This window comes from Desmodus rotundus, chromosome 10 (assembly GCF_022682495.2).
Source record: "Desmodus rotundus isolate HL8 chromosome 10, HLdesRot8A.1, whole genome shotgun sequence".
NCBI classification, from domain to species: Eukaryota; Metazoa; Chordata; class Mammalia; order Chiroptera; family Phyllostomidae; genus Desmodus; species Desmodus rotundus.
Genome location: NC_071396.1, coordinates 37,983,520 through 38,009,958, shown reverse-complemented (window position 1 = coordinate 38,009,958; position 26,439 = coordinate 37,983,520). Strand labels below are relative to the sequence as shown.

Here is a 26,439-nt window from a genome sequence, read left to right as displayed (position 1 = left end):
CCGGCCACACAGGCACCTCTGGCTCCAGGCTTGGGACCACTCACTGCCCAAGAGAATATAAAGCAGAAGCAGACAAGGCTCCCAGCCTCCTGCCCCAGCCAGGGTTCTCTGGGGCCTCAGCAAGGGTTGGTGGGACCTCACGCTAGAACACTGCCGCCTGCTGGGAGGGCCATCTGCTCCTTGGCGTTTGGGCCTCTGGCAGCCGGAGGCCTCCTGGAGCTGCTCCTCCTGCTGCAGCAGGACAGGAAATTGGGACACGCCTGCCCTCTAGTGGCCATTCTGGGGCAGTGCCAGAGGGAACCTGGCTCCTAGGCTCGGGTGGGCTGAATGCTGAGCAACGGAAGGAAAGCACTTTCCACAGCTGAAGACTCAGTGCTGATTTCCCTTTGGCCTATGGAGCTCATTGAGTCATTATTTAACCGCTCAGAGATATTTAGAAACTGAACACGTTTTGTCTTTCTGCTAAAACACAGTCTCCTAGGCATGCCTGAGCCTTCTGAAGCTCAGAGGACATTTTATTAGCTTTTGGGGATTTCTAAATAGCAGGTCAGCCAGAAAGTCTGCTGCTTCACCAGCTCTGTCCTGGAGCTTTGGGGCCCATGGCCCTGCTCTCTGAGGTGCTGCAGTGTAATTGAGGCTCAGGAAGTCCTCAGCACCCGCAAACCCACACACTGGCTGCTCAGCGTGATGCCATCCCAGAAAATGACCTTCACCGTGGCCCTTTTTATTTTTAACTGCAAAGAAGCTTGGCGGAAGTTCCAGTTGGCACTAAAATGGCATCAGTTTTAGGAGAATTCACTGGGTTCTAGAGGGTGGGGTGTGGGAGCTGGATCTCCTTCGAGACCTGCAGCGACATCCACATTGGGAGGAGTTAACAGGAAGCCGGAGGGAAGTGAGAGCCGGGTGGCTGGGTGAGAAAGGTGTCGAAGATTAAAATAGGGCCCAGGAAGGGGGGCAGGAGTGTCACTGTGGGGAGAGAAGGGGTGGGGTGTAGGTGACACAGTGATCAGGAGAGCCGGTCAGCTGAGCAGTGACAGCCAAAAAAAAATTTTAAGCTTCAAAGGGTCTTCATGCACCTGTGGGCACCTTGGCGTCCCTGGGCCTCTGTCCAGTGGGGCACGCTGTCCCTTGGAGCTGCAGGTGCAGGCTACGCCCAGTCCTTGCAGCCACTCCTGGACAGACACACTTGGCACCGTCCATCGGTGGCTTTCGTGGCCTTTCCTTCACTGACACGGTCTCTCACCCTGTATCCCTGGCTTACTGAAACCCTTTCTGGGGCCAGCTTCCCGAGGTTGGGGATCGAACCCCAGCCTTTGTGCTTTCCCAGAGCTGAGGACGGTGTCTTCCATTCCCAGGCCCCCTCATAGGCACCCCTTCCCCCGGATCCTGTGTGTCTAACGGGAGTGCATCAAATGCCCAGACAGACCCCTCTTTACAATTCTACTCCATGGCGTCTTGAATAGGTTGTGTTTCACCGGGAAGTGTAGGGAGGGAGGAGTGACGCAGGGGGTTTGAGAGCAGGGCCTCAGGGTCCTCCCTCTCAGCGCCTCCTCCCCACTCTTGTCCCCGCAGGTCTCCCTGGCTGAAGCCGTGCTGTGGGAAGAGAGCAGCCGTGTGGCAGGTATTTTTGCTCAGTGCCAGTCTCAACAGTTTCCTGGTAGCCTGTGTAATATTGGTGGTGATCCTCCTGACTCTGGAACTTCTAATAGATATAAAGCTTCTCCAGTGTGAGTAGCCAGAGGGAAACCCATGCAAATACGTACGATGTCGATTTTCCATGTGCACCCGTCCGCGGTCCCCAGCCAGGGTGTGATCTGCCCCCACCTGACACCCCGGCCCGCCACCCCGGCCCCTGGCCCGCGGGATCACCACCAGGGAGGACACCGGGCAGCTGCTGCCACCACCCCGCATCAGTCTGCCCCTCGTCACCCTGTGTGGCCACTTCCGTGTCCTCCCAGGCATTTCGCCATCTGAAACCGATGAGGTCAGAAGTGTTAGGGCCCCTATGTGCACTTCTTTTTATGTTCCCATTTGGAATTTTCCAGGGTGGAATTTTCTGGAGCTTAAAGAGAGTTCCCATTGTGGAGGCATATCACCTGGTCGTAACTCGTGGCAGCAACTGCAGTGACACTGTGGCTCCTTGTGTTTTGTCAGGCATGAGTGGGATGGTGCAAAAAGCACTTCCTTGTAACTGGACCCCAGCACCTGCCCTGTGAGGCAGACAGGGCTGTGGCCATCCAGCTTCACAGACATGGGGTGTGAGACCTGGAGGAGCTGGAGACCTTCCCCAGGCGACTAGCCCTGGGGCTGGGAGCCACCAGGCCAGGTTTCGGTGCAGCCAGGCTTCCCCCACCCCAGCACAAGTCCTCGCTGGGTCTGTGCTGGCTCTGCATTTCCGGAGGCTGCAGCCTCTTCCATCCTGGTGGGCCCCATGGCCACACGGCTGTCCCAGTGGACAGCCCCCTGCTCCGTGCCCTGGGGGAGGGCAGTTGAGAGTCTTGCTTTGCATGAGTGAGTGGTTCTGGAGAGTCCTCTGCTCCCACATTTCCCCGGTTCAGAAGGTGGGTCATTCAAGTGCAAACAAAAAAGAGATGAGATTCTTGGCCCCCTCCAGATGTTTCCTTTCCTGCCATTGGCCACACTCAGGACCACAGATCCAGCCACCCCAAAGCCACCAGGGGTCTGGGACTTGTTTTCTCAAATGCCACCAGGCCCTTGGCTGGAGCCTCTGATTCAGGGCTCCTAATGAGTCGTGAGTCACAATGGCCATACAACAGCAGCACAGGGTGGCTTCTGTCTGACCAGCCTCACTGGGTCCCACTCACAGGGGCTTCAGGCACAAGGCAACCAGCACAGGTGGCACACCCCACCTGGCTTCCGTAAACTGTATTGTGTACTTTCCGCCCCATGCACCTGCACGTCCGCTGTTCGTGAGGCCTGCTCATGAGGGCGTCTTTCTTTCCCTGTGGTGGGGCGCAGCCGGGCGCGCGGGGTTCCGGGCTTGACAGGCATCAAGTCAAACTGAGAGCCAGGCTGACCTTGGAATTTTCCTGAAAATTAAATATCCAGGAGATTGACTTTGGTGGGAGATCCAATAGCAGCTCGTAAACGGGCATCTTAAATTCCACAGAATGCACAGTCAGAGATTTATGGCTCCTCCGAAGCAACCAGATGCTTCAACCAGTGCGTAGCAGATGCGTAGCAGACCCAGCCACTTGCTTGGCCACCTGGGAGGCTGGCATCCCTTGGCCCTGGCGCCTTCTGCCCGTCCTTGTCCCAGCCTGTTTTCTGGGACATCCTGGCCCACACCGCCATCTCTGCCACTCCATTTTCAGAATGAAAAGTGAGAGTGAGGTAGCCTCCGTCCCCGACACCTGTGCACGGCACCCCAGGCTGGACCGTGGTGGGGGTTTCCAATAGGACCCAACCTGTCGAGGCTGAAGGGCTGGGCCAGAGCTCTGAGATGCGGCCTGTGGGCCTGTCGCAGGGTGGGAGGGTGGAGGAAAGGATGGCATCACATCTACCCGTCTCCCACCACCTCCTTTGCAGACACCCCGTGGTGGCCTCTGGTTTGACTTCACCCAGATCCCCCATTCACGCAAGCAGCTGGTCCCAGAGTCCGGCCCTGGCTGGGAAGCCCTCTCCAACGCATCCCAGGCCTGGCCACTGAAATGGACTCTGTCATTGTGTTTGTTGCAGTTTCCAGTGCTTTCCAGTTTGCTGGTGTGATTCACTGGATCAGTCTGGTCATCCTGTCCGTGTTCTTCTCAGAGGTGGGTACACCCTGGGCCCTGCGACCTCCTCTGGCACGCCCTCGAAGCTGCGGGCAGGGAGACTCAGAACAGGGAGGGAGTCCTGTGCTCAGACGTTACCAGGGGAGCAGCCTCGGCCCTGCCAGGGAGCTGGGCCCTGCAAGTGGCCCCTGAGCTGAGTCCCAGCGGATGAGCAGCTGTGGTCCAGGTGTGGGTGGGCCGTGACATGGGGAAGGTAGGACTGAGAGGGACGTCCCTGAGGGAGAGCAGGTGGTTCATGTGGCCAGTGAGGAGCATGTGGGGTTGGAGGCTAGAGCCAGGGGCCTGGAGGTAGGGAGAGCGGTGAGGATGCTGTGGTCGCTGTGGCTGATGCGCTGGGTGCGGATTGCTGCAGGCCTGTCCCTCGGGGCTGAAAGGGCGGGGTCACAGGCCCAGGCAGTGGACTTGACCAGGTGCTGTGGGGCTTGTGGGGTCTGGCCGGGCCAAACGCTGTGCCACCTCCGTGGGAAAAAAGGGCAGGTCTCCTGAGTGGGGGGGCAGGGGGCGGACGCCCCTGCCCTTTCTAGTTGGCAGGTAAAGCCCGTGTGTGTATCTGACGTGTGAGGTAAGAGGGAAAACTCTGGCTCTAGGGGCCCTGGGTTTGGTGGGAGCCAGGATCCCGGCCCAGCAGGGCCTTGGGCTGAAACGGGGGCGGGGTGGAAGGTCCCAAGGAGTCAAGTTCCGGGCCCTGGTGGGGCTCTGGCCCCATGTAATGGTGCTGGTGCGTGTTCTCTCCCCCCCTCTCCCCTCTCCCCTCTCCTCCCCACTCCCCTCTCCTCCCCTCTCCCCTCTCTGTTGCTGGGCTGTGTGGGAAGGGCAGCGGGTTCTCCTCCGGCCTCAGCCCCTGCAGCCCGTGGAATTGGCAGGCGAGCCTGGGCCTGAGGGTCAGACTAGGGGGCAGATCCCCGGACTGTCCTGGCCAGCTCGCTGAGATGGTTGTCCGGGAGGGGCCTCGGCCTCCAGGACAGTGCCTGCTCCCGGCCTGCTGCCCCGGGAGGTCCTGCTCTCTGGCCCCTCGCCTCCCTTACTGCCGTCCCCCCGAGCAATACCTGGGCCGTGGCCCAGTGTCCCCTTGGTGCAAACCTTGGAAGCCATGCCATGCGTCTCTGGCTGCCAGCAGTGGCGTGCACTCAGTTGCCGAGGTTCTTCCCACGGTCCCTCTGCTTGGGTTGTATTGGCTTTGCAGAATTCAGTGCCTGGTGTTGATTTGCCATCCCCTGCCTGTCATGCTGGAGACGAGCCCCCTGACACCAGCACTCCCTGTGCAGAGAGAGGCGTGTCAGCCTCAGACCCCAACCCATTGCCACACACACCCGGCCCAGCAGGGCCAGGGCTCCCATGGCTGATTGGGGGGTGGAGGGTGGCAGCTGGGAGGAGGACGGCGCCCCCACTCCGGGACCTGGTAGAAGCCAGGAGCCGCTGCACCCACAGCTGCTCAACTGCAGCAGAGACAGTCTCCCCCTTTGGGCACGGATGTGACCCAGAGCCGCCTCTGTGGGGGGCAGCGTGTAACCCGAACTTCCGTGTCACTTGTTCTCCTCAGACCGTTCTCCGCATTGTGGTGCTCGGGATCTGGGATTACATCGAGAACAAAATAGAGGTAAAGACCAACATCCACCTCCCCTTGCCACCCACGCTGGGTCCTGGGATGTTGCCGTCCCCCAAGCCTGGGCCGGGAGCCAGGGAAAGAGGCTGCCCCTTCCCACATGCAGACAAGGGTCCCCAGTGTGGGGCGCGGGGGGAGGGAAGACTGAGGACATTCCCAGTAAAGGGACGTCTAAACATTCTGGTGAAGTGCTGCAGAATTGTAACTTATCCTTGAATCATTTTGGAAAGCTTTTGAAATGTGTTACAAAACAAATGCATGCACTCTGAAATGGCCCTGTGTGTGTGTGGGGAGGGGTGCAGGGAGCTGAGCTGGTTTTTCAGAGGAAAACCCCTACTCCGCCTTGTGAGTGGGGTGAATGGGGTGCAGGGTGGGGGGAGGTGGGGAGGCCTGGCTGTCACACAGCAGCGGCCAAGGTGGGCAGCATCTGCCGTGGGCTCCTGCCTCGCCTCCTGCCTCACCTCCCACCCACTCTGACTCTCTAGCTGAGCAGACCGAGGGCCTGACCATGGAGGTCTCGGGGAGGCAGGCTGGAGCAGGAGGTGGCAGGCCAGGGCCCAGGGTCCCTCTTGCCCCGGCACTGCCTCCCTGCAGACAGAGACGAGAGGAAGGCTGTGGGTCTTGCTACCCAGGGGGCCCTGCGGGGCTCAGTGAGGCTTGTCCCCATCCTGAGAAGGGACAATGTACTGGAAACAGACTCTGGGAAAAGAGGCTTGAAACAGCCGGAGGCTGTGGGAACAAAGGATGGAGGTGGGCGGAGGTCAGAGGGGCAGGCCTGCTCAGGAGCATTTCTGGTGGGGGTTGCCCAAACACTGAGCAGGGCCCAGGGGGACAGCCAAGGGCAGGAGGCCCTTAGTGAACAGACAGGAGGAGGTGCTGACCAGATGCAAGGGCTGGGCTGGGCTCCGGCTGGAGAACTGAGGATGACCCAGGGCCCTGAAATCTGCTCACTGCCAGGTGTTTGATGGGGCCGTGATCATCCTGTCCTTGGCCCCGATGGTGGCCTCTACTGTGGCCAACGGGCCCCGGAGCCCCTGGGACGCCATCAGCCTCATCATCCTGCTCCGCATCTGGCGGGTGAAGAGGGTCATCGATGGTGAGTGGCTGGAAGGGCTCGGTGGGGCTGGCGGGTCTAAAACCAGGGCTCTCAGGTGAGAGGAGAGAGACCTGCTCCCTGGAGTCACGCTGTGGCCCAGGAGGGCTGCTGCAGTGCCAGCCATCACAGCTGTGTCTCAGCCATAGGAAGCAGGAAGGGAGGAGCAGGAAAGCCCCAGTGACCTTTTTAAAAAACATCTTTTTTAATATGTAGTCCACACACCATAAAACTTAACTCTTTGAAGTGCACAGTTCGGTAGTTCTTAATATATTTATTCACAGAGTTGTGGAAACATCACCAAAATCTACGTGTAGACCATCTTCATCACTCAAAAATAAACCAACCCCTCACACATTCGCATTCCCCCCAAATTCCTCCACACACCCCCTTCCTCAGGCCTGGGCAACCACCAGTCTACTTCCAGCTCATACGTTGGCCTCGTGGACATTTCACATAAGTGGACTCGGGACATGCGGCCTGTTGTGTCTGCTTTTCCCCACTTGGTGTGGTGTTTTCGAGGGTGACCATGTGGTAGCGGTGTCAGCGCTTCCTTCCCTTTGCTGAGTGGCCGGCACTGAGTGGACAGGTCACATTTTATTTATCTTCTGGTGACGGACATGTAGGTTGTTTACACTTTGGCTGCTGTGAATGCTCACGTACACGGATTTGTGTGCATGTATGTGTCCGTTTCTCCTAGGTGCTGCGGGGTGGGATTGCTGGGCCATGGGGTCACTGTTTGTTTAGGATTTTGAAGAACTGCCAGAGAGTTTTGCAAGGTGGCTGTGCATTTGCCGTTCCCACCGGTGGCTGCTCGCCCGCGCCCCCCAGTGGCCTTCCATGGCACCTGCATGTGCACTCATCATGCAGCACCTGCTCTTGTGGCTGCACAGAGGCTGCAGACTGGAGTCCTTAGGCCCAGTATGAGGGGTTTGTCACTGTGGAAAAGGACGGAGACAGTTCGGTCTGGCCCTGCCCCCAAGATCCCTCGGGGAACTGTGGCTGGGCCGGAATGCCTCCCCCCACCCCCTACCCCACCCCCGGGGCTGAGCACTGGCACCACCCTACCCTGACCCAGGCACAGTGGTGTTCCCAGCACGGCCCACTCCTCACGGGCCGCCTCCGTCTTGCAGCATATGTCCTGCCTGTGAAGGTGGAGATGGAGATGGTCATCCAGCAGTATGAGAAGGCCAAGGTCATCCAGGATGAGCAGCTGGAGAGGCTGACGCAGATCTGCCAGGAGCAAGGGGTAAGCAACTGCGGCCACGCCCATTTCTGTCCGTTTCTGTCGGGTTGTGTCCAAGGCGCAGGTGCTGGTGGTGCCTGAACCCACAGGGTCCCCGGGGCCAGAGGCCTCCTGCAGCCCCTCCAGGCCCAGAGCAGGGGAAATGCGTCTGTAAGGTCGCTTGTGCCCAGCCAGGCTGACTCAGCCCGGACCCCCAGGCCAAGGTGCCTTTCCCTGCCCACGGGGACCGGTCAGCTCTGCAGCCTGAACCAGCTGTGTCACCAGCTCGGTTCATGAGTCTCTTTGGCACAACCGTCCCTGAGGCGGGGGCTGAATTCCATCTGCTGAGGCTGCTGGGCAGCCCACCTCCACGGTTTCTATTGCAGCCCCATCCCAAGCTCCTGGGGACCCCACATTTCTGGCTCAAGACCCCCCACAAGGTGCCTCCCTCCCGGGGGTCTGGGCCGCAGAGATTCTGCACAGGAAAGAGCCAATAAATAAAGATGTGTCCCTCCAGGTAGGGACGTCTGGAAAAGAGATGAACAGAAACAAACCACTTTAATTGAAAAAGCATCTGAAGCCTGTCAGTTAGCAGAGTCCCAGGGTGCCCCCGGGAAGCTGGGAGTGGGGGTCAGAGCCACTCTCCCAAAGCTCAGTGGGGCCTACACCACAGGCCCGGATGACAGGTGCCTCCTTTTCGGCTGTGTTTTAGGGTCATCTCTGAGACCTGATAGGGCAACAGACACCCTTAAGGAAATGGGAGCGCAGCTCAGGGAGTGTCAGGGGCAGCCAGATGCGTGGAGAGAATGGCGCTGGGATAGCGAAGAATGGGCCTTAGGGACAGACAGCGGGCAAAGCCTGCTCAGGCACTTCCTCCCCCTGGAACTTGAGCTGCACATGGCCGTGTGGGTTTGGGTACGGGTGGGACCTCTGTGGGTCTTGGTTTTTCTCCTCTGAAAACTGGGGGGTGGCTCGGCCTAAAGCCTGGCACATGACATGTGGTGACATATGAGAGCAGACCCTAGACAGTCTGTCCCCTGCACCCACATACACCCATTTTACAGATGCGAAAACTGAGGACTGCAGACTTGCCCAAGAGCGCACAGCTGAGGGCACGCAGAGGCGGGGACAGAGCCAGCTAGTGTCCCTGTGAGCCCTGCCATCCCAGCCCGTGTGCATAGGGCAGGTTCCATGCCCTTCCAGCGCTCGGGGAAACCGACGTGCAGCTCTTCCAGAGGCACTGAGTCCCCCCACAGCACCTCTCAGGCCCCTCCAGGTCCCCTCTGTCACAGACACTTGTCTATCCCTCTTATGGAGTTCTCAGAGTTCAGGGAGGCAGTTTCCAAACCGGAGCCACGTTTCCCCGGAGGTCCGTGGGCAGGCATAGCGGCTCAGAGCCGACAAAGCCCTCACTTTGTACTCGCCTTGCCTTCTTCCGGGACGTGTTTGTGTAAAAGTCCCAAACGTTGCTCCTCTGAGGTCTTTTTTTAAAAGGAACTTTGTTTTTTAGAGCACTTTTAGATTTCTAGAAACATTGTGGAGATAGTTCCCTTACCTGCTCCCATCACTTTCCCCACAATGACAGCTTACATTACATTCACCCATTGGTCACGACCAGTCAGCGGGCGTCAGCACCTTCCTCCTGCGGTGCATGCGTCGTTCACAGTCACTTCACGTGCACCTAGCGTCCTTCCTCACGGGTGGCCCCCGGTGTTGTTGCCAGGCTCCTCCTGTCTGGGAAAGGCACTGGCACGGTCCTCATTCTCACCCTGGCGGGCCAGGCCAGGCTGGCGCGTTGCGAGCCACCGCTCTGTTGGGTATGTCTGCTGATTCTCATGGTTCGATTGAAGTCATGGGTTCTGGGGGGGAAGACCACAGAGGTAAAGTGCCCTTCTCGTCACCTCACATACAGGGTGCCCCCTGTGGACGGGACACCACCGTGGCTCTCGACTTCGCTCACTGGCAGGGGTGTGTTTGTCTCGTCTGTCCACTGATAGGTCACTCTGTGTTAGTCACCTCGGTTTTTTCAGAAAGCTGAAATTCCTTCTTCCTGTGGCCCTGGAGACTCAGGTCACATGGTTTGCCAGTGTCTTGCATAAACGCCTTGTTATCTTCTGTGCTACGTCCGTGCCACCTGGCCGCTCCTCTCCTACCACAGGCCATATCCTCCATGCCCCGGTACCACCTCACGTCTGGGGAAGGCCCTCACAGGGCATCTCACCCCTGGACTTGCAGATGGGGGAACCCAAGGCCCAGCAGAGGATGGAAAGAGGGTGTTTCCCCCAGACAGCGCAGCCCCTGGTCTGCACAGGGAGACCAGGAGCTCCATCGTCCGTTACCTGGTCCTTAACAGCTTCCTTCTGCAAAGGGGAGCTTCTGGGACCAGTGGGGAGCCTGGGCTGGCCTGCACACAGCTGGCAGGCAGCTCCCTGCTGTGATGACTGCCCATGGCCCCTGGCCCCCGAACCCAGCAGTCCTTCAGCAGGAAAGTGCCTCCCCGTTCGCCGTTCTTCCTCTCACCGGGGCGCAGGAGGCTAGTCACTGTCCTTCAGAGAGATGCAGGGAACCTCCCATGTCTGCCGCACTGGCTGCTGCAGAAACCGGAGCCGTTTCGGATACAGTGGTTAAGTCAGCGCATCTTACGAACCACATCTGAGGTTTTGTGCAGGTCGGGGCCCCCCTCTTACTCTACTTTTCCAACATGTCCTGAAGTCCCCGTTGTACCTTTCCTGGGGAGCCTCGCAACAGCCTGTGGCGCAAAGCAGTGCGGCCTGACCTGCCGCTGGAGTTTGTTTCTCTTCCCTGCTTGGTCCCATGGGAAGGACAGGAGGAAGTGACATTTTCCTTCCTCAGCTCCGCCTACCCCAGACCACTCGGCTGTGGGGCTGTCTGCGAGGAGGACTGGGTGACCCACAGGCAGGCGTCAGTCCCTGAAAGGGGAGTCCTGGTGGGCATCAGAGTTCTGACTTCAGCTCTACCAGCCAGGGGCTGTCTCCCCTGAGTCCCGGGCTCAGGTTCCTAACTGGGAACGTGGAGGGAACCAGGCCTGCCTCAGGAGGACGCTGTGAGTCCCGGGCTCAGGTTCCTAACTGGGAACGTGGAGGGAACCAGGCCTGCCTCAGGAGGACGCTGTGAGGACAGGGTGCGGAAGGTGCGGTCCGGCTTGCTGCTGTCCCTTAGCAAGTCCGAGCAGGGGGAGAGAGAGCACTTGGTCACGCATGCAGTGGCGCCCATGCACAGGGGTACTGTCAGACGCTTGTACTCGTGGTGATCTGGATGGGACGGTGGCCGCAGGCGGGCTCTTTGCTGCTCACGAATCCCTCTGAGGAAGGAAGGACGGACAGAGGCTGCAGGAGGCCCCTGGCTGCCCTGTGTCTTGCAGTTTGTTGCGGAAAGCCGGGCGGACAGCTGGGGCGGCAGTGCGGCCCTCCGCCCACGGAAGCCGGGCACCCTTGTGAGTTGCTATTGACGGCTCTGCCAGGCGGACCCAGAAATCCTGACTTGCATGTCACTACCGAGTGCAGCGTGCAGGGGCGGGAAGGGCGGGTAAGGGACCCTCTTCCCCACAGTGACCGGCGTCCAGCCTCCTCCCATTTGGAGGCTTCTCCTGACGCCAGGTCCTCGGTGTTTTCTCCCTTAACCCAGGGGCCTGAAGCAGGTGCAGAGCCAGGCCGGAAAGTGGCGATGGCACCTCGGCCTCCATTTTGTGGGCGGGCTCAGTTGCACAGTCACACCTGAGGTGCCAGATGCTGACAGGAGTGGGCTGTGTGCCCCAGGAGAATGCTGTCACCTGTGCAGTCACCCGATCCCTAAAACGAGGCCAGCAGGCTCACAGCAGGCCCAGCCCTCCCCCCCCCACTTGCAGTAGCAAGAGGCACAATCACATTGTCCATCCCCCCTGCGTGAGTGCCCGTGTCCTGGCCGCTTCCTTAGGAAACATGGGGGTGTAGACCTCGAGCTGTAGGCATCCCTGGTGGAGGCAGGGGGTGGCGGGTCCTGCTGCCCAGGTCCGGGAACCGGACCATGTATGCCAGGTGTGGACCTCTCTGTGGACGCCCGGCACCCCGAGACAAGGCCGCTGGCAAATGGCTCACCTCTGAGGCTGGGCCTCAGTGGGTCAGAAAGAGCAGGAAAGGGGTTTTGTTTGGGCTGTAGGGTGGTGATGATGCTTGATGCTGGCTCATTCCAGAGAGCCCCCCCTTTTCCTGAAGAGGCCACTAGGCCCTAGCTCAGCCCAGCACCGTCTGTCACCTCGATTATGCAGGGTATTCCCTGTGGGGTGTCACGTGGTTTATGTTTGTTCGTTTTTTAAACGTGGACAGCGATTCGTACAACAGCTAATGAAAAACCTACTTGGCTGATAAAAGTAGCCATCAGAGGACTGACTTGTTACTCTTTGGCAATAATTTAACTGTATGGCGACTCCCCGTCCTCTTCGCAGTGGGAGGAGAGGAGAGAAGGTTGAACCCGGCCGCACCCTGCCCCGCACTATTGGTGAGCAACTGTCTCCTGGCCTCTGTTGTTACCAACAATGGCCGAAGTGATGGAAGCAAACAGGGGACGCCGTCTGCGCAGCAGATGGGGCTGGAGACAGGGCCGGCCGTGCAGGCAGCACTGACAGGACGGAGGAAAATGATTGGTGCCACATTAGGCACCATCAAGCTTCTGGCCAGAGCTCACCTCGATCAGAGCGCACATCGATCAGCCGAGGCCGTGCCCATTGCACTCCACACACCACACCCTTCCCGGCTGAGCCCCCGAGTGCCGCCCTGCGGTACCCCAGCATAGAGCCCCACCCAGAGGAAGGGCCGGCTCCCTGCAGTAATGCAGGCTGGGCTTCCCTGGAGCTGGCGGATGGATCTCTCAGGCTATCTGATTAGGAACACTCAGCTAACAAAGTGCATTAAGTAGGGCAGTGATGGGAAAATTCTCTTAATTTTGTCTTCAAAGCACCCCCTGCCCCTCCCCTGCCCTCAGAGGCCCAGGCCCTGCCACCGAGTCCCCGTGTGGTGGGTGCTTCTCCCGTGTTTTTTAGGGGTCTCATGACGGGGTGTCTAGGTGCAGGGCCTTTGTGTTGACTCCGTTTAGGATTCTCTGAGTCTGGAATTTCTGGGCTAATGTTTTCTACTAGATTTGGAAAGTTCTTGGCCGCAATTTCTTCACTTGCTGCTTCTCTCCCACCTTCATTCTCCTGCAGCTCGAGCTGCAGTGCAGGTGGTGGGCCTGGGATGGCGGCTGACATCACTCTCCCACCCGATTCTGTCCACCCCGCCCCCCCGTCTTGTTCTGGACGTAAGTTTTCATATCTTTCCATGGCCCTGTCCTCTGGTTCAGTGCCCGGCGTCTGTTTCCAGGGCGCTGTTAAACCCACGCGACTGAGCCCTGAGTTTCAGGTATCCGCGACTGAGCTTCTAAACCTTTCATTTGATTCCTTCTATAGGTTCTCTTTCTCCACTGAGATGCTACATCCATTTTATCCATCTGTCCCCCTATTTCTTTAACACGCAATTACAGTTACTTCGAAGTCTTTGTTAACTCAAATACTTGCATGGGGCAGCTTCTATGAACTGCTTATGTCTTGGGAAGAGATCACTTTTTCCTGCTTGCTCCCATGAATATGTGAGCCTTCATGTGGATGGTGCATGTTAGAGGTTTCGGTTTACGGGACCCTTCTCTACAGAGTTGGGCATGTCAGCAGGAGCAGGGGTGGCCCCGGCTTTGTCCCCTCCTGGCCGGGGTCCCAGACTCAGACTCTGCTGGTCCGTGGGCCTCCCAAACACAAAGAAACTGAGGCCCAGAGAGGAAGGAGCCCGACCTGAAGTCAGAGCGAGGGAGGGGTGACGGGCCAAGACCTCAGGCTCCTACTTGCAGCCCTTGCTTCTCCCCATGGGGACGGGGATGGTGGGATGGGGATGGGGGTCTCCTGCTCTTTTGGGCGCTGCCGCCACCAGCACTGCTGTGCTGCAGATGCCACTGGCTGCTTGCTGCTCTGTCAGTGAAGGCTCATGTCCTCAAAGCAGCTTCCCACAACGGCCTGTGCAGCCCTCATACTGGCCAGGCCTCTGTGTGCTGGACACAGCAGGCCGTCTCTGCCACAAATGCCACCACAGCCAGCCCCGAGGGTTCTCACAAGAGGGGTGTTCCCTGAAGTACCCCAGACAGCCTCCCCTGGGGCTACCCTGGGCCCCTTCCAAACTGGGAGAGGTGTTTTCCTTCCAAAACATGTAACAATTTTAACAGAGCTCTCACCGTGCTTTACCCAAGTCCTCCGGTGGGGGAGGGGGAGGGGAGGGGAGGGAGGGGGACCACCTCCCGGGGGCTCCACTGCAGCGCCTGTGTCTTTAGCTGTGCCTTGGGGCTGGGCAGGCGCTGGCCTCTGGCCTCTGGCTTGAATTCCAGTGGGACACTCATGGGCAGCTCAGGATGGATGGCCGGTTATCAATAATGCATCTGTTCGGAGTGGCCTGGGAGGCCATTAACTGGGCCTGCCTCCCCCGATGAGCGACCTTGGAGAAAGCTGGCCCGGCACGCCCATGGGAAGCTCAGATCCGCAGGGGTAGGAGGGGTGCCGCCCTGGGAGAGCCCCGAGGATGCCTCCGGGCCGGTGGCCTGAGCCCTTCCCCTCTGCGGGCGGCCCTGTAGTGAGCCAGCCCCAGTTTCTTACTGTTTGAGGCCAGCGGCCCCGTTTGAGGACTGGGTGGTTCAGGTCCAGAGTCTAAGCCTCGTCTGAGACCACAGTTAGAGCTCAGTCTGTGGGCAGGGTCGGGACAGGGTTTGTCGCAGCTCTGGGGTCGGGCTGAGGCGCGGTGTGTGGCTGAGCAGAGCTTGTCCCGGGGGTGAGCGGGGCGGGGTGTGCCGGCCCCTCGCTGACTGCCAGAGCGGGGGTGGGGGGGGCGCTTTCCTTCCCGGTTCTGCGCGAGAGCCTGCGAGCTGGGAGTTGGCCGTTGGGGGCCGGTATTTACACCACAAGGCTGTGCCTTTCTTTAAAGAAAAAGAAATAAATAAAACCCCTGAGATCCTTCCCCAAATTCCACTGAAACGGTAGTGCAAAGATCGAACACGTGAGTGAAGAAATTGTCGGTAAACACTGTGCAAGACAAAGGACCGAGACCGCAGGGGAAGGGTTGGCTGAAGGTCCGCGCACAGACTGCTGGAGCCCCAGGCCTCTCCCGAGTCCCGCACAGCCAGGGACGCGCGCCCCCGCAGCCCCGTGCGCGTGCGGAGAGGAGCGCTGTGCAGGTGGGCGCGGGGTTGGGCGGGGCCCGGGGTAGGGGCTGAAAACGAGGAGGAAGGGAAAGTCGTCCCGTTTTACCCGGGTTGGAAATGCGCGAGAAACAGGCGGGAGGAACCGGAGGACGTGGTCCAAGTGCCTGTGTTTGGTGTCGTGGTCATAGGCGGGCTGAGTCGGGACGGCTGCAGCCCTGGGGGGAGGGAGGAATGGGGTTTTCAAAAGAAAAAGCGTGGGGGTAGTGGGAGGTTGTGAGGGGCTGGGGGGGGTATGTCAAACTCATTTTCACCTGGGCCGCGTCAGTCTCGCGGCTTCCTTCAAAGGGCCGCGGGTAAGGTTAGCGCTGCGGGAAGGTAACTACCGCTGAACAAGAGCTCAGCGAGAGCTCGATGTCGCCTCCTGGTGGACAGGAGGGGGAGGGCCGGTTCGGCCCGCGGGCCTTGCGTTTGCCACCTATGCGCTAGGCTGTTGTTCTTCGGGGTGGGAGGGATGTGGCGGGGTTGCAGGACGTGCGCCGGGGCCGGGACGGTGGTTCAGGGAGAGGACCCGGCTCTTCCCAGGGCAAGGAGCGGCAGTCTGACCAGCGGTGCTGTGGCCCGCGGTGGGCGCATGTTGTGCGCGGTGGGAGAGTTTCCACTAAGCTGCGGGCTATCAAGCGAGTAGGGGTAACTGAGTCACGGGCAGGGCAGCGCGTTGGGAGACTGGCCTAACCCTTTCAGGCGGGATCCTCTGCCCCTGCTGCAGTCCCGCTCCCGGCACAGAGGCAGCCAGGGGGTCCCGGAGCAGCAGCCTGGGAAGGCCGCCAGGCAACGCCGCGCACGCTGACCCAGGGAAGTTGCCCGACGAGTGTTTTGCGCGACCACCCTAGTGTCAGCGAATGCTTTAGTGGAGCGTTTCACTTTCAGAACAAAAATAAAACATTAGAATAAACAAACAGCACCATCACAGGGTGCTAAGTGCCAGGCGGAGAATTGTAAGAGGCTGACGTCACGGAGTGCCTGGGTGATTGCCGTGGGTGGGGGCCGGCCAGGTGATCTGGGGGCGGAGGGCACAGGTGAGCCCGATACAGGCCTGATGTACAGCAGGGGGAGGCCCGGTTGCCTCCCGGTGAGCCACGAGTGTGGAGCCTGGGGTTCCTCCCGGCCGAGACGAGTGGACAAGGGGCTGACAGGAGAGCCCCCCGCCAGTCCTGTTGGAGCAGCCGCAGTGGGGTAGGACGGGGCAGACGGGTGGTGGGGGGAGGGGGAGCCCAAAGCAAGGGAGGCACCTTCGTGCCTGGCTCCAGCGAAACCGCGATGGTGGTGGTTGGTATTGTCGGCGGTTGTGAGGAGAGCCAGTGTGGCCTTCGGGGGGCGCTCAGCACCGCCACGAGGGCGACGTGCCGGCCAGCTGCCTCTCCCTGAAGCGCCCGACCTGGCACGCAGGCCCGCTAGGTGTGGCGCCGCGACTCACACCCCTCCCCTCCCGCAGTTCGAGATCCGGCAGCTGCGGGCGCACCTGGCGCAGCAGGACCTGGACCTGGCGGCGGAGCGCGAGGAGGCGCTGAGGGCCCCGCAGGTGCTGCGCCGGCCGCGCGGCCGTTACCACGTGCTGGAGGAGGCGGCGCACGAGAGCTTCGTGGAGGAGCTGCAGCCCTCCCCCGGTAAGCCGTGCGCCATGGGGGACCCCGCGCCTCTGCGACCCCAGGGTGTGCACCCAGCTTCCTTGCAGGGCCGTGTGCCCTCCTTGGCCCCTGATTTGACAGCTGAGTTGGGGTCGGGACTGACCTGAGCCCAGGAGAAGCTCGTTTACCCGAGCTACCTTGAATGACCTTTGGGTGAAATCAGCTGCCCGTGGGCTCTGAGCTTTGTCTCATGTTTTTCTGTTTATATTTATTAGCTACAGCTGCTGGGTCTCCGGGGCTTGGTAGGTGTGTTGTAGGGTCCCGTGGTGCCATCGCCCTGGTCACCCGAGCTGGGTATTCCAGGTATGTCCCTTATGTGGGTTGTGCGTACCGCAGTTGAGTCGGTTTTGTTTTTTTAAAGATTTGTAAAATTTATTTTTACAGAGGGGCAGGGAGAAGGAGAGAGAGACATCAGTGTGTGGGTGCCTATCGTGCGCCCCCTACTGGGGACGTGGCCCGAAACCCAGGCACATGCCCTGAATGGGAACCGAATTGGGGATCTTTTGGTTTGGGGACCCTTTGGGTCACGGGCTGGGGCTCAACCCGCTGAGCCACACCCGCCGGGGCTGCAGTTGAGTCTTGACTGGTTTAGGCGCGTCTGTGGCAAGGATGGCCCCTCAGGCTGACTGGTTGTGAGGACTGGCCGCGACAGCAGTGCCACAGCTGTCCTACTGGGCCGAGTCCACACAGCAGGCGGGGCTTTGGTGCCACAGGAGTCTCGAGTGTTTTTTGTGGAGGTGCTTTCAGTGCTCTGCTGCGGTCTGAGGCTGGTCACTAGCTGTGTTGGTTCTGAGGTCTCCTGGTAGGTGGACGCCGGGGTCAGCTGCGGCCTGTGCCACACCGAGGGCCATTGCTGTGAGCGACAAGGGATCTGCAGGTGGCTGCTACTGGTGCTGGGCTCGCAGGGGCCTGGACAGGCTACGCCGCACACTGAGGCTGCCGGCCGCTAGTGGTGACCTTGGAGCTGTTCAGTGAGAGGCACGGGGCGTGGTGAAGGCAGATGCGGCTTGTCTGGGGTTTGTGGACCTTTTGAGACATTTTAGGAAAGTGTGCAGCACGAGCCAAGACAGGCCGTCTGTGCGGAGAAGCCATGAAGCGGCTCGAGGTGGGTGGCACAGGGTCTCAGCGGACCACCAAGGTGGGGTGAAGTTAGCCACCTGCCGGACACTCAGAAGTGCTGTCTGCCTGCAGGGGCAGGGGTGCTCATTAAAGGACCAGTGGCCTCTGCCAGCACTTCGGGAGAAGGCAGTCCCCGTAGACTCTCTGAAGCTAGAATACCGAGTTCCTCCCCGTGTGCCCCTCATGCCTTCTGAGCTGCCCCCCCCCCAGTGCTGCGGCTCAGAGCGAGTGAGCCACTAAATAAGCCCGTGTATGGTTTCTTTGACACATGCCTGGGACTCCAGTAGCCCTTCGTCCCACTCAGCCCTACCTCGGCTGGTTTTGTCAAGTTATGGGGACTTCCGCTTCCCCCCAGGGCCGGGGAAGCTGGGTGTGGGGCTGGGACTCGTGGCTCCTCAGGGGGACCCCCTCTGCAGCTGAGATATCCCTACTCGTGGGTTTTAAACGGTCGCACCTGGCTGTGGGACTGGCCCGGTCCATGTGTCTGCCCCTCGTAATAGTCTACGTGGCTTCCTGTGTGCATCCTTAGTTATAGGAGTTCTATTCAAATAGCATTCAGGTGGTGCCCAACAATGGTTGGTCTGTAGGTGTTAATTTTTTTTTTAATTTTTATTCAATTACAGTTGTATGCCTTTTCTCCCCACCCCAGCTGAACCCACCTCCCTCCCTCCTCCCCCTTGATTTTGTCCATGTGTCCTTTATTAGTAGTTCCTGTAAGCTGTTAATTTTTATGTGCTTGTGGCAGAAGGCACGTACAGCATTTACCTACTGCACTATCGTGCCCGGAAGCACCTGTGTGCCCACTTTAAAGTCCCTGAACTCAGGATTCTGGCACAGCACACATTCCAGACTGCCTGTCTGCTCCCAGGTCCTCAGCCCTAGACATACCAGCGTGGCCATTACTGTCCCTCAGCCAATGACCTCTAGACCGTGGACGTCTGGTGCCACATTTGGGCCCAGGAAGTCAACATTTGGGCTTGGAGAGTCTGCAAAGCAAGCAAGGCTTTAAAATAATTGTACACATTTGAGAAGCACTGTGAAGCTTAGCTTTCTAGCTTCTCTTGCTCCTCCTCTCTCGGGATTCCCTTTAGTGGGCACTTTCAGGACAAGGAAGGAGGCAGAATCAGAAGGGACAAAGCTGAGTCAGACTGGAAGCTTACTCAGTCTAGATAGGGTCGGCTGTGTATCACCAGCCAGGGTGTCGTGGGGAATGTGCCAGCCCTCCTGCAGCCTAGGGGTGTTTCTCAACAGACACTCGGCTCACACATGCACCCTGGAAGCAGCTGCAGTTGCCCCTCCCAGCTGGCCTGGATCCCCATCCCTGCGTTTCCTCATCTCCTCTGACACCCACAGCTTCCGAGCTCCCTAGAGGTGCACATGCCCCAGTGGACAAGGTCAGTGCTTCTGACTGCTAACGGCAGAGGTGTGGAGGGCTGGCACGTGACTCACATCCTTAAATGGGCCAGAGTGACAGGGCGCCCCGCCGACCTCACCCTGACCAAGAGCTGTGTCAAGGGAGAGATTTACATGACATGAGAAATTATGGCTGACCAAGCAGGGGGTGTTCTGGGCCACTCTGCAGACTGGAGACAGAGCAAGGGCAGCGTGTGTTGCTAACATTGACCTTCAGACCAGTGAGGGCTCTGAGGCCCAGCCTGTCACAGCTATCCACACACAGTCCAGGGATGAGCCTACAGACGTGAGCGGTCGGTCCCAGGAGTGTGGAGTGCCAACCCCAGCCCAGGTAAGAGGACGCAGGGCCTACAGTCACACCGTGGCCCGCCGGTTACACTCACACTTGTGTTTAGACTTCTCCGGCACAAATCACTTTTATAATCTGGGCCGTAAAGTACAGGCATGGGAGCCTGCCAAGTTCAGGATGTAGTCAATAAAACTTTCCTCCCAAATTTATTGGTCTTTAAGAATCCCCATAACTCATGAGTTATAGCCCCTGCTGGGACAGCCGTGGTCTTACCCATCCATCACAGCGAGCCTCAGCGTCCCACCCCAGAGTGACACCAGGCCAGCAGGCCTGGGCCCTCCCTGTGCCCAGCAGAGCTCCACTTGGAAGAGAAGACTGTGGCAGCGAAGGCAAGTCTGGCTAGAGGGGGACCTAGCAGGCAAGCTGGTGGGGTGAGCCTGAGTGGGAGTGAGGGGGCATACTACAGGTGGAGGTACAGGGGGGAACTAGGTGCTCCAGCTGTGGGAGTGAGCTGAAGGGGCAAAACTGGAGGGGCAGGTAGACGGGGGAGCTTGGGGTGGTTTCGATAGGCAAGGTAAAGTAGGGAGCTCAGGGGTGAGTCTGAGGAGGATGTAAATTGGCAAGGTAGTGGGGCGACCTAGTGCAGTGAGCTAGGAGGAGTTAGAGTGGCGACCAAGAGGGGCTAGCAAGACTGGTGAGCTGGGGTGGGGGGCAAGATAGAGGGGCCTGCTAGATGGGTGAGCTACAGACTCGACGAACTATATTGCAAAGTTAGAGTGGGGAGTTAGCAAGGCGAACCTAAGTGGGGAGGTAGAGGAGCAAGCTCTAGAGTGGGGAGATGGAGAGGGGCGAGCTAGAGTGCGGATCTGGGAACAACCTAGAGGGGCAAGCCGGGTGGAGGCGGCAGGCTAACATGGGGAACGAGGCCGCTGACCTAGTGGTTGAGCCAGAGTGGAGAGCTACAGGGGGAAGCTACCAGGTGAGCTAGAGTGGGGAGTTGGGGACTTAAATAGAAAGCTAGAGTATGAGTGGGGGAGCAATGGGGCCAAGCAAGGGGACGAGCTAGTGGGGCAAGGTGGAGGTCACACCAGAGTCAGAGTACAATGGGGAGCTAGCAGGGTGCACTAGATTGGGGATTAGAAGGGTGAGCTAGTGTGGGGATCTAGGGAGCTGGGTTTTGGGAGGTAGAGTAAGGAGCCACGGGAGAGCAAGAGTTGGGACATAGAGTGGGGAGCTAGAGGAGCCAAGCACACTGGGGGGAGCTAGATTAGGGTCTAGGGATAGAGCCAGAGTGGGAAGTTAGAATGGGGAGTTGGGGATGAGCCGCAGGGGTCCTCTAGTTGAGGATCAAAGGCAGCAGGCTGGGGTGAAGCTAGGTGGGTGAAGTACAGTGGACACCTAGAGTTTGGAGCTCCTCAGGGGAGCTAAACGTGGGATCTAGACAATGCTTTAGGGTGTGGGGCTACAGTGGGGAGCACGAATGGGGAGACAGGTAAGTGAACTAGGGGTGCGAGCTAGACTGTGCAGCTAGGGGACTTGAGTTACAGGCAGGAGCTGGAGGAGCAAGCTAGAGTGGTAAGCTTGAGAGGGAAGCTAGGGGTGATCTCGTTTAGGCAGCTAGCTAGTTAGGTGAATTACAGAGGCAAGGTCTAGGGGAACTAGGTTGGGGAGCTAGTGGGGGCCTTGAGAGGTTCAAGACTGGTCAGCAAGACTAGGGACCTAAGGAAGGAGATGGGGGTGAGATAGAGCAGGGAGTTGAGTTTGGGGGGGGGGGGAGCTACAGTGGGAAGCTATGTTCATGAGATTATGCACCAGAACAGGGAGTTAAAGGGGGAAGCTAGTGGTGTGAGGTAGACAGGCAACCCGGCAGGGCATACTGTAGTGGGGAGCTACAGTGGGAAACTCCTGAGGTGAGCTAGTCAGGTGAGCTACACTGCGGAGTGAGACTGGGGAGCTAAAGTGGGGACCTAACGAGTTGAGGTTGTGGGCAAGCTAGAGGGGCAACAGAGAACGGGCAGCTAGGCTGGTGAGCTGAAGCGGGGAGCTAGAGTGCAAGCTAGAATGGATGGGGTGACCTTGGGTGTGAGCTAAAGTAAGGAGCTGAGGAGGTGAACGACATTAGGGATTAGAGGGAGGAGCTGGAGTAGGGATCAAAGGTCAGCTAAATGAAGGGATAGGGTGAGAGGGTAGAGGGATGAGGGGAACTAGGGGGCTAGATGGGAAACAAAGTGGGGGCTGGGTCTTGGTTTTCTTTGGGGGGAAAGGCCAGGGTGGAGAGGTAGATTGAGAATCTAGAGTGAGAGCTGGGAGGGTGAACTACGTACAGAACCCTTGACCTAGACCAAGGGTCTTAAACTCTTTCACTGGGGGCCACATCAGCCTTTCGGTTGCCTTCAAAGGGCCAAACGTAACTTTAAGACTGTATACGTGTAACTGCTCCTTAAGTAGGGGCAAGGAGCTGGGCCGAATCTGGGCCTGGTGTTGCCACCTGTGACCTAGACCTTGCCCTAGTGCAGCTATAGAGGTTAGCTGGGATTGGAAGTTAGAGGGCAAGCTAGAGTGGGGAACTAGTCGGATGAGTGAGGTGGAGAGCTGGGGTTTGACCTGGAGAGGTGTGAGGCAGACTGGGGAACTAGAGTTGAGTGCTAAGGGGGGCAAGCTACAATGCAAGGTGCAGTGGTGACCTTGAGTGAGGCGCTACCTTAGGGAGTTGTGGGCACCGACTGAGGTGGTATGCTATTGTGGGGCTAGCTAGAGCAGTAAGCTTGCATGCGAAGGTGGACAATGGAGCTAGAGTGTGGAGAGTAGGAATCGAGGGGGCAAGACAAGGAGCCGAGTTAGAGTGGAGGGTTAGCAGGGTACCAGGGGACATGTAGAAGGGTGAGCTAGAGTGGGGATCTGGGGATGACCTAGGGCATCAAGCTAGGGGGGCAGACTATACAGGGGAGACAATGGGAGCAAGCTACAGTAGGGAGCTAGACCAAAATGGGGGTGAGCTGGAGGAGCTAGCGTTGAGATCTAGTGACTGAGCTACCATAGGATGCTAAGAGGGGTGAGCTAGAGTTGGGAACTATATTGGGGAGCTAGGAGGGTGCACTAGATTTGGGATTAGAAAAGCTATGTAGGGAGGGAGCTGGGTTAGCCGTTCAGCTGGAAAGGCAACTCACCAGAGGGGTGACACAGCGGAAAGCTATTGTGGGAGAGGGGGTAGCTAGTGGGTGGCCAACAGCGGGATTAGGGTTTGGCACTAGTGAGGTGCTCTAATTGGGACTCAAAGGCAACAGGCTAGGGAGAGCTAGAGGAGCGATGTAGAAGGGCAAAATATGGGCACCAGTTCAACTGGGCATCTACGTTGGGAAGCCAAAAACGAAAGCTGGGGGGGTGAGCTAGAATGGGTAAATATTTGGGGGAACTATAGACAAAAATGGGGAGCTGGAGGGGCAGAGTAGGGAGCTAGGATGGCCACCTAAGGGTCAAGCTAGTGTGGGATGGCAGAGTATGGGGAACTAGATTGGGAAGCTAAAGGGTGAGCTAGTGTGGCTAGATTGCAGAACTGGGGGTGCATACTAGAGGGGTAAGCTACAGTGGGGAGCTGGGTGAGGTACAATGGGAAACCAGAGTGGGGAGCTGAGTTACACAGTAGGGGGAGTTAGGTGGCAAGAGAGGGTGGGGAGAGGTGTTCTGGAGTGGGGAAGCAGTGTGTATAAATGGAAGGAGGTGTGGGGTTTAAGTGGAGTGGAAGAAAGAGGAGTTATGGGGCCAGCTAGCATGGGATGCTAGCTAGGGATGAAGAGGGGAAAGCTGCAGTGGAGATCTGGGGGTGGGGGGGGTCCATGAGTGAAGTACAAGTGTGGAGAGCTAGGGGTCTAACTAGGGGGGCGTTAGAATTGGGAATTATGGGTTTAGCTCACAGAGGGAGCTATGGAGGCAAGAAGTGAGATTTAAGAGGAGCAAGCTGGAGTGAGGAGCTAGATGGTTGGGCTACAAGGTGCCCTGTAAAGTAAGTCCCACTGGAGACTAAGGCCCACTGAAATACAAGTCGCCTCCTGGCACTGAAAAATAAGTCACATTCTGGGACTTGAGAAAGGTGGTCAACTAGACTGGGGTTCCATAGGGTGAACTACAATGGGGACCTAAGGTGGGAAGTTACAGGTCAAGCTATGGGCAACATAGGGCCTTGCTAGAGTATGAATTATAGCAGGGAACTGGGAGCGGGAGGCAGCCTAGAGGGCAGAGCTAAAGAGGGAGACGGGGGCGTGCTAACTAGGGTGGTGAGGCAGAGTAGGAGCTAGAGGGGTGAGCTGGACTGGGCTGCCAGGAGGGTGCACTAGACGTGGGAGCTACAGGGGTAATACAGGGGTAACACATAGGTGGAGCTGGGGCAGGGTAGATAGGCGTTTGAGCTAGGGGGACAAGCTAGGGGATTTGTTAGCATGGGTAGCAAAAGTTGGATTTGGGGGTGAGCTAATGGAGCTAGGGGGTGACCTATAGGAGCTAGAGGATTGAGCTACGGCTCAAGCCAGCCAGAGTGGGGTTCTAGTGTGGGAAGCTGCAGGGGTGAGCTAGATCTGGGAGCTAGAATGTAGACCTAGGAGGTAAGCTAAACACAGAAGCTAGAGGATATGAAGTAGGGTGGGGTGCTAGTGAGCAGGAGTTCTATGACACGGAGAAAGGGGGGGAGCTAGGAGGTGAACTACAGCAGCAAGCTGGAGGGGTGAGCTAGAGGGGCAAGCTAGACTTGGGAACCTAATGAGCTAAGCTAGGGGTTGGGAGATTAGCTAGGGGTTGATCTATGGGGACAAGCTAGAATAGGCAACTAGATTGAAGAGCTAAGGGTCAAGGCAGAGTGGGGAGCTAGGGTGGGAGGAGTTAGAAGGTACACTGGGGTACGCAAAGAATGGGGAGCTACAGCAGGCACCCCTGGGGCAGGCTAGAGTGGGAAGCCAAGGAAGGGACTTTGGGTGGCCAGCTATTGCTGTGAGCTACAGAGGGGTGCTAGGGGGTTGAGCTATAGAGGAGAGCAGATAGAACTAGAGTGGGGAGCTGGGGGTGAAACAAGGCAGCTACAGGGGTTGTGTGCAAACTGTCTTCTCCCTCTGTCCCACTTCCACTCATAATGAAGTGTATTTGAAGATCCTGTGTGTAGGTACGTACATACGTGTATACTCGCTGACTTTTCTGAGCTCGCTGACCATACTATCACCATCCGGTCCAAAAACTGGTTCTGCTCAGCTCTGCCCTCACCAGGACCCAGAGGTGGTGTTGAGGGTGACATGTTACCAACTCCCCTCCTTTCTTGCAGACAGCGGAGTCCCAGAGCCAGCCATGTGCCTAGTCACCACGGCTGCCGTAGACATCCACCAGCCCAACGTCTCCTCTGACCTCTTCTCGGTGGACATGGCCCCGAAGCTCAGCAGTAAGGGCACCTGTGTGAGCTCCACCTCCGAGAGCGCATCCTGCTCCACTGGCAGCTCGGTCCCCGGGGCCCAGAGTGACAGCAGCACCCTGTGCTCTTCTAGGGATGGCAGCACTGCCCATGACTTGTCTTCCAAGCCCAGCCCCTCTCCCCTGCCACTGCCACCACCACCACTCCAGCAGCAAATGAAAGAGACCACAGTCCAGGACCTGCTGTCCTCCCTGTCAGAGGACCCCTGCCCATCCCAGAGGGCCTTGGACCCAGCCCCCTCAGCCCAGCCCAGCCCAGCCGGCTCGGCCCAAACCAGCCCAGAGCTGGAGCACAGGGTGAGTCTGTTCAACCAGAAGAACCAGGAGGGCTTTCCCGTCTTTCAGATCCAGCCTGTCATCCACTTCCAGCCAGCTGCACCCACGCTGCACAAATTCAGATCTTTGGAATCCAAAGAGCAGACACTGCACAGGGTCCCTGAAGCCTAGAGCCTCCAGGTGGGGTGGGCTGGGTAGCAGAAGGGCACACACAGTTGGGGCCACATGAAGGACCCAGGAGCCCACCTGGCCTCAGGGTGCTGCCCGCCTCCAGGGAGGTGATAGCAGGAAAGGAGGACACATGCCTCAGACCTCAAAGCCTAGAGCTGGTGCTTCCTCTGGCCCTGACCAGGGGAAGGTGGTGCTCACGGCTGGGTTTTTAAACCATTTTTATAAAACCAGCCTGAGGCCCAGCTTCAGCAGGGTGGAGTCCAGGCCCAGCTCAGCCTCTGCCGTTGCCTTCATTCCTGACGCCCACTCTGGACCTTCAGGAACAGCACTGTGAGCAGGGGCTGTCCAGCCCCACCCCCCCAAACCCTCCTGTCCAGGAATCCTGGGTGGAGCCCACACAATCTCACGAAGACAACCATCTGAGCCTATTTTGTTCCTTCTCATTCTCTCACTTCCGCATGAGCCTTTCTGGGTCTTTTCAGGACAAACCCAGTTTTCACCTTCACAGGACATAAAGGGATGAATTTGCAGGTGGATGGGAGTGTCCTGGGGGCAGGGGACAGCCATTTGGCAAACTCAGCTTTAATAATAAAAGCCAGCTGCACTGAGATTTGTGTTGGCAGAGGTCTTCCTTTGGTTGCTGGCCTAGGTGCAGTCTGCAGTGCCTCCTTGCTGGGGCTGGCCTGGCAAAAACCCATGCAGGGACCCAACCCCTGTCTGGCAGCGCTGAAGCCTTTTCAGAGTGGAGGGCACTGTGGGCCCAGGCGGGAAGCTCTCACACTGCCTGCGTGTGTGACTCCAGACTAGTCCCGTCCCTCATCTCCCCACCAAACCAGAGCTCAGAATTTCACCTTCCTCGCTGACAACTGTGACCCAGCTGTCCCACCTGGGTCTCCATCCCTGGGACATCAAACTCAGCAGGGGCAAGGCTGAGCACCACCCTGAAGCCTGCTTACGCACACGCAGGGCATCAGTGCCTCTTCTCGTTCCCCACAAGCTGTCACAGCTTCTGCCCTGCCCATCACCTGCCCAGACCCCAACATGGCCTGGCTCAGCCCAGGCCCAACCTCCGTCTCCCTTGCTGAAAAGTTTCCAAGGGGTCTCATGTTGGTAACTACTG

At 58.5% G+C, this 26,439-nt stretch overlaps 1 protein-coding gene across 3 annotated transcripts in view; it reads left to right on the top strand.

Moving 5' to 3' along the window:
- TMEM266 (transmembrane protein 266) overlaps window positions 1–25,917 on the top strand; it is a 49,876-nt gene extending 23,959 nt beyond the window's left edge. For 2 of the 3 annotated variants that reach the window (XM_053912909.1, XM_045196572.2), the window contains exons 4-10: window positions 1,573–1,727; window positions 3,700–3,773; window positions 5,335–5,391; window positions 6,355–6,493; window positions 7,624–7,739; window positions 16,414–16,585; window positions 24,730–25,917. In XM_053912909.1, the coding sequence (XP_053768884.1) occupies window positions 1,573–1,727; window positions 3,700–3,773; window positions 5,335–5,391; window positions 6,355–6,493; window positions 7,624–7,739; window positions 16,414–16,585; window positions 24,730–25,319 (1,303 nt within the window). In that variant the 3' untranslated portion in view covers window positions 25,320–25,917. Of the gene's footprint in view, window positions 1–1,572; window positions 1,728–3,699; window positions 3,774–5,334; window positions 5,392–6,354; window positions 6,494–7,623; window positions 7,740–16,413; window positions 16,586–24,681 lie in introns of all 3 variants that reach the window. The other variant, XM_053912910.1, reaches the window with a different exon arrangement.
- Window positions 25,918–26,439: the final 522 nt, after the last annotated feature.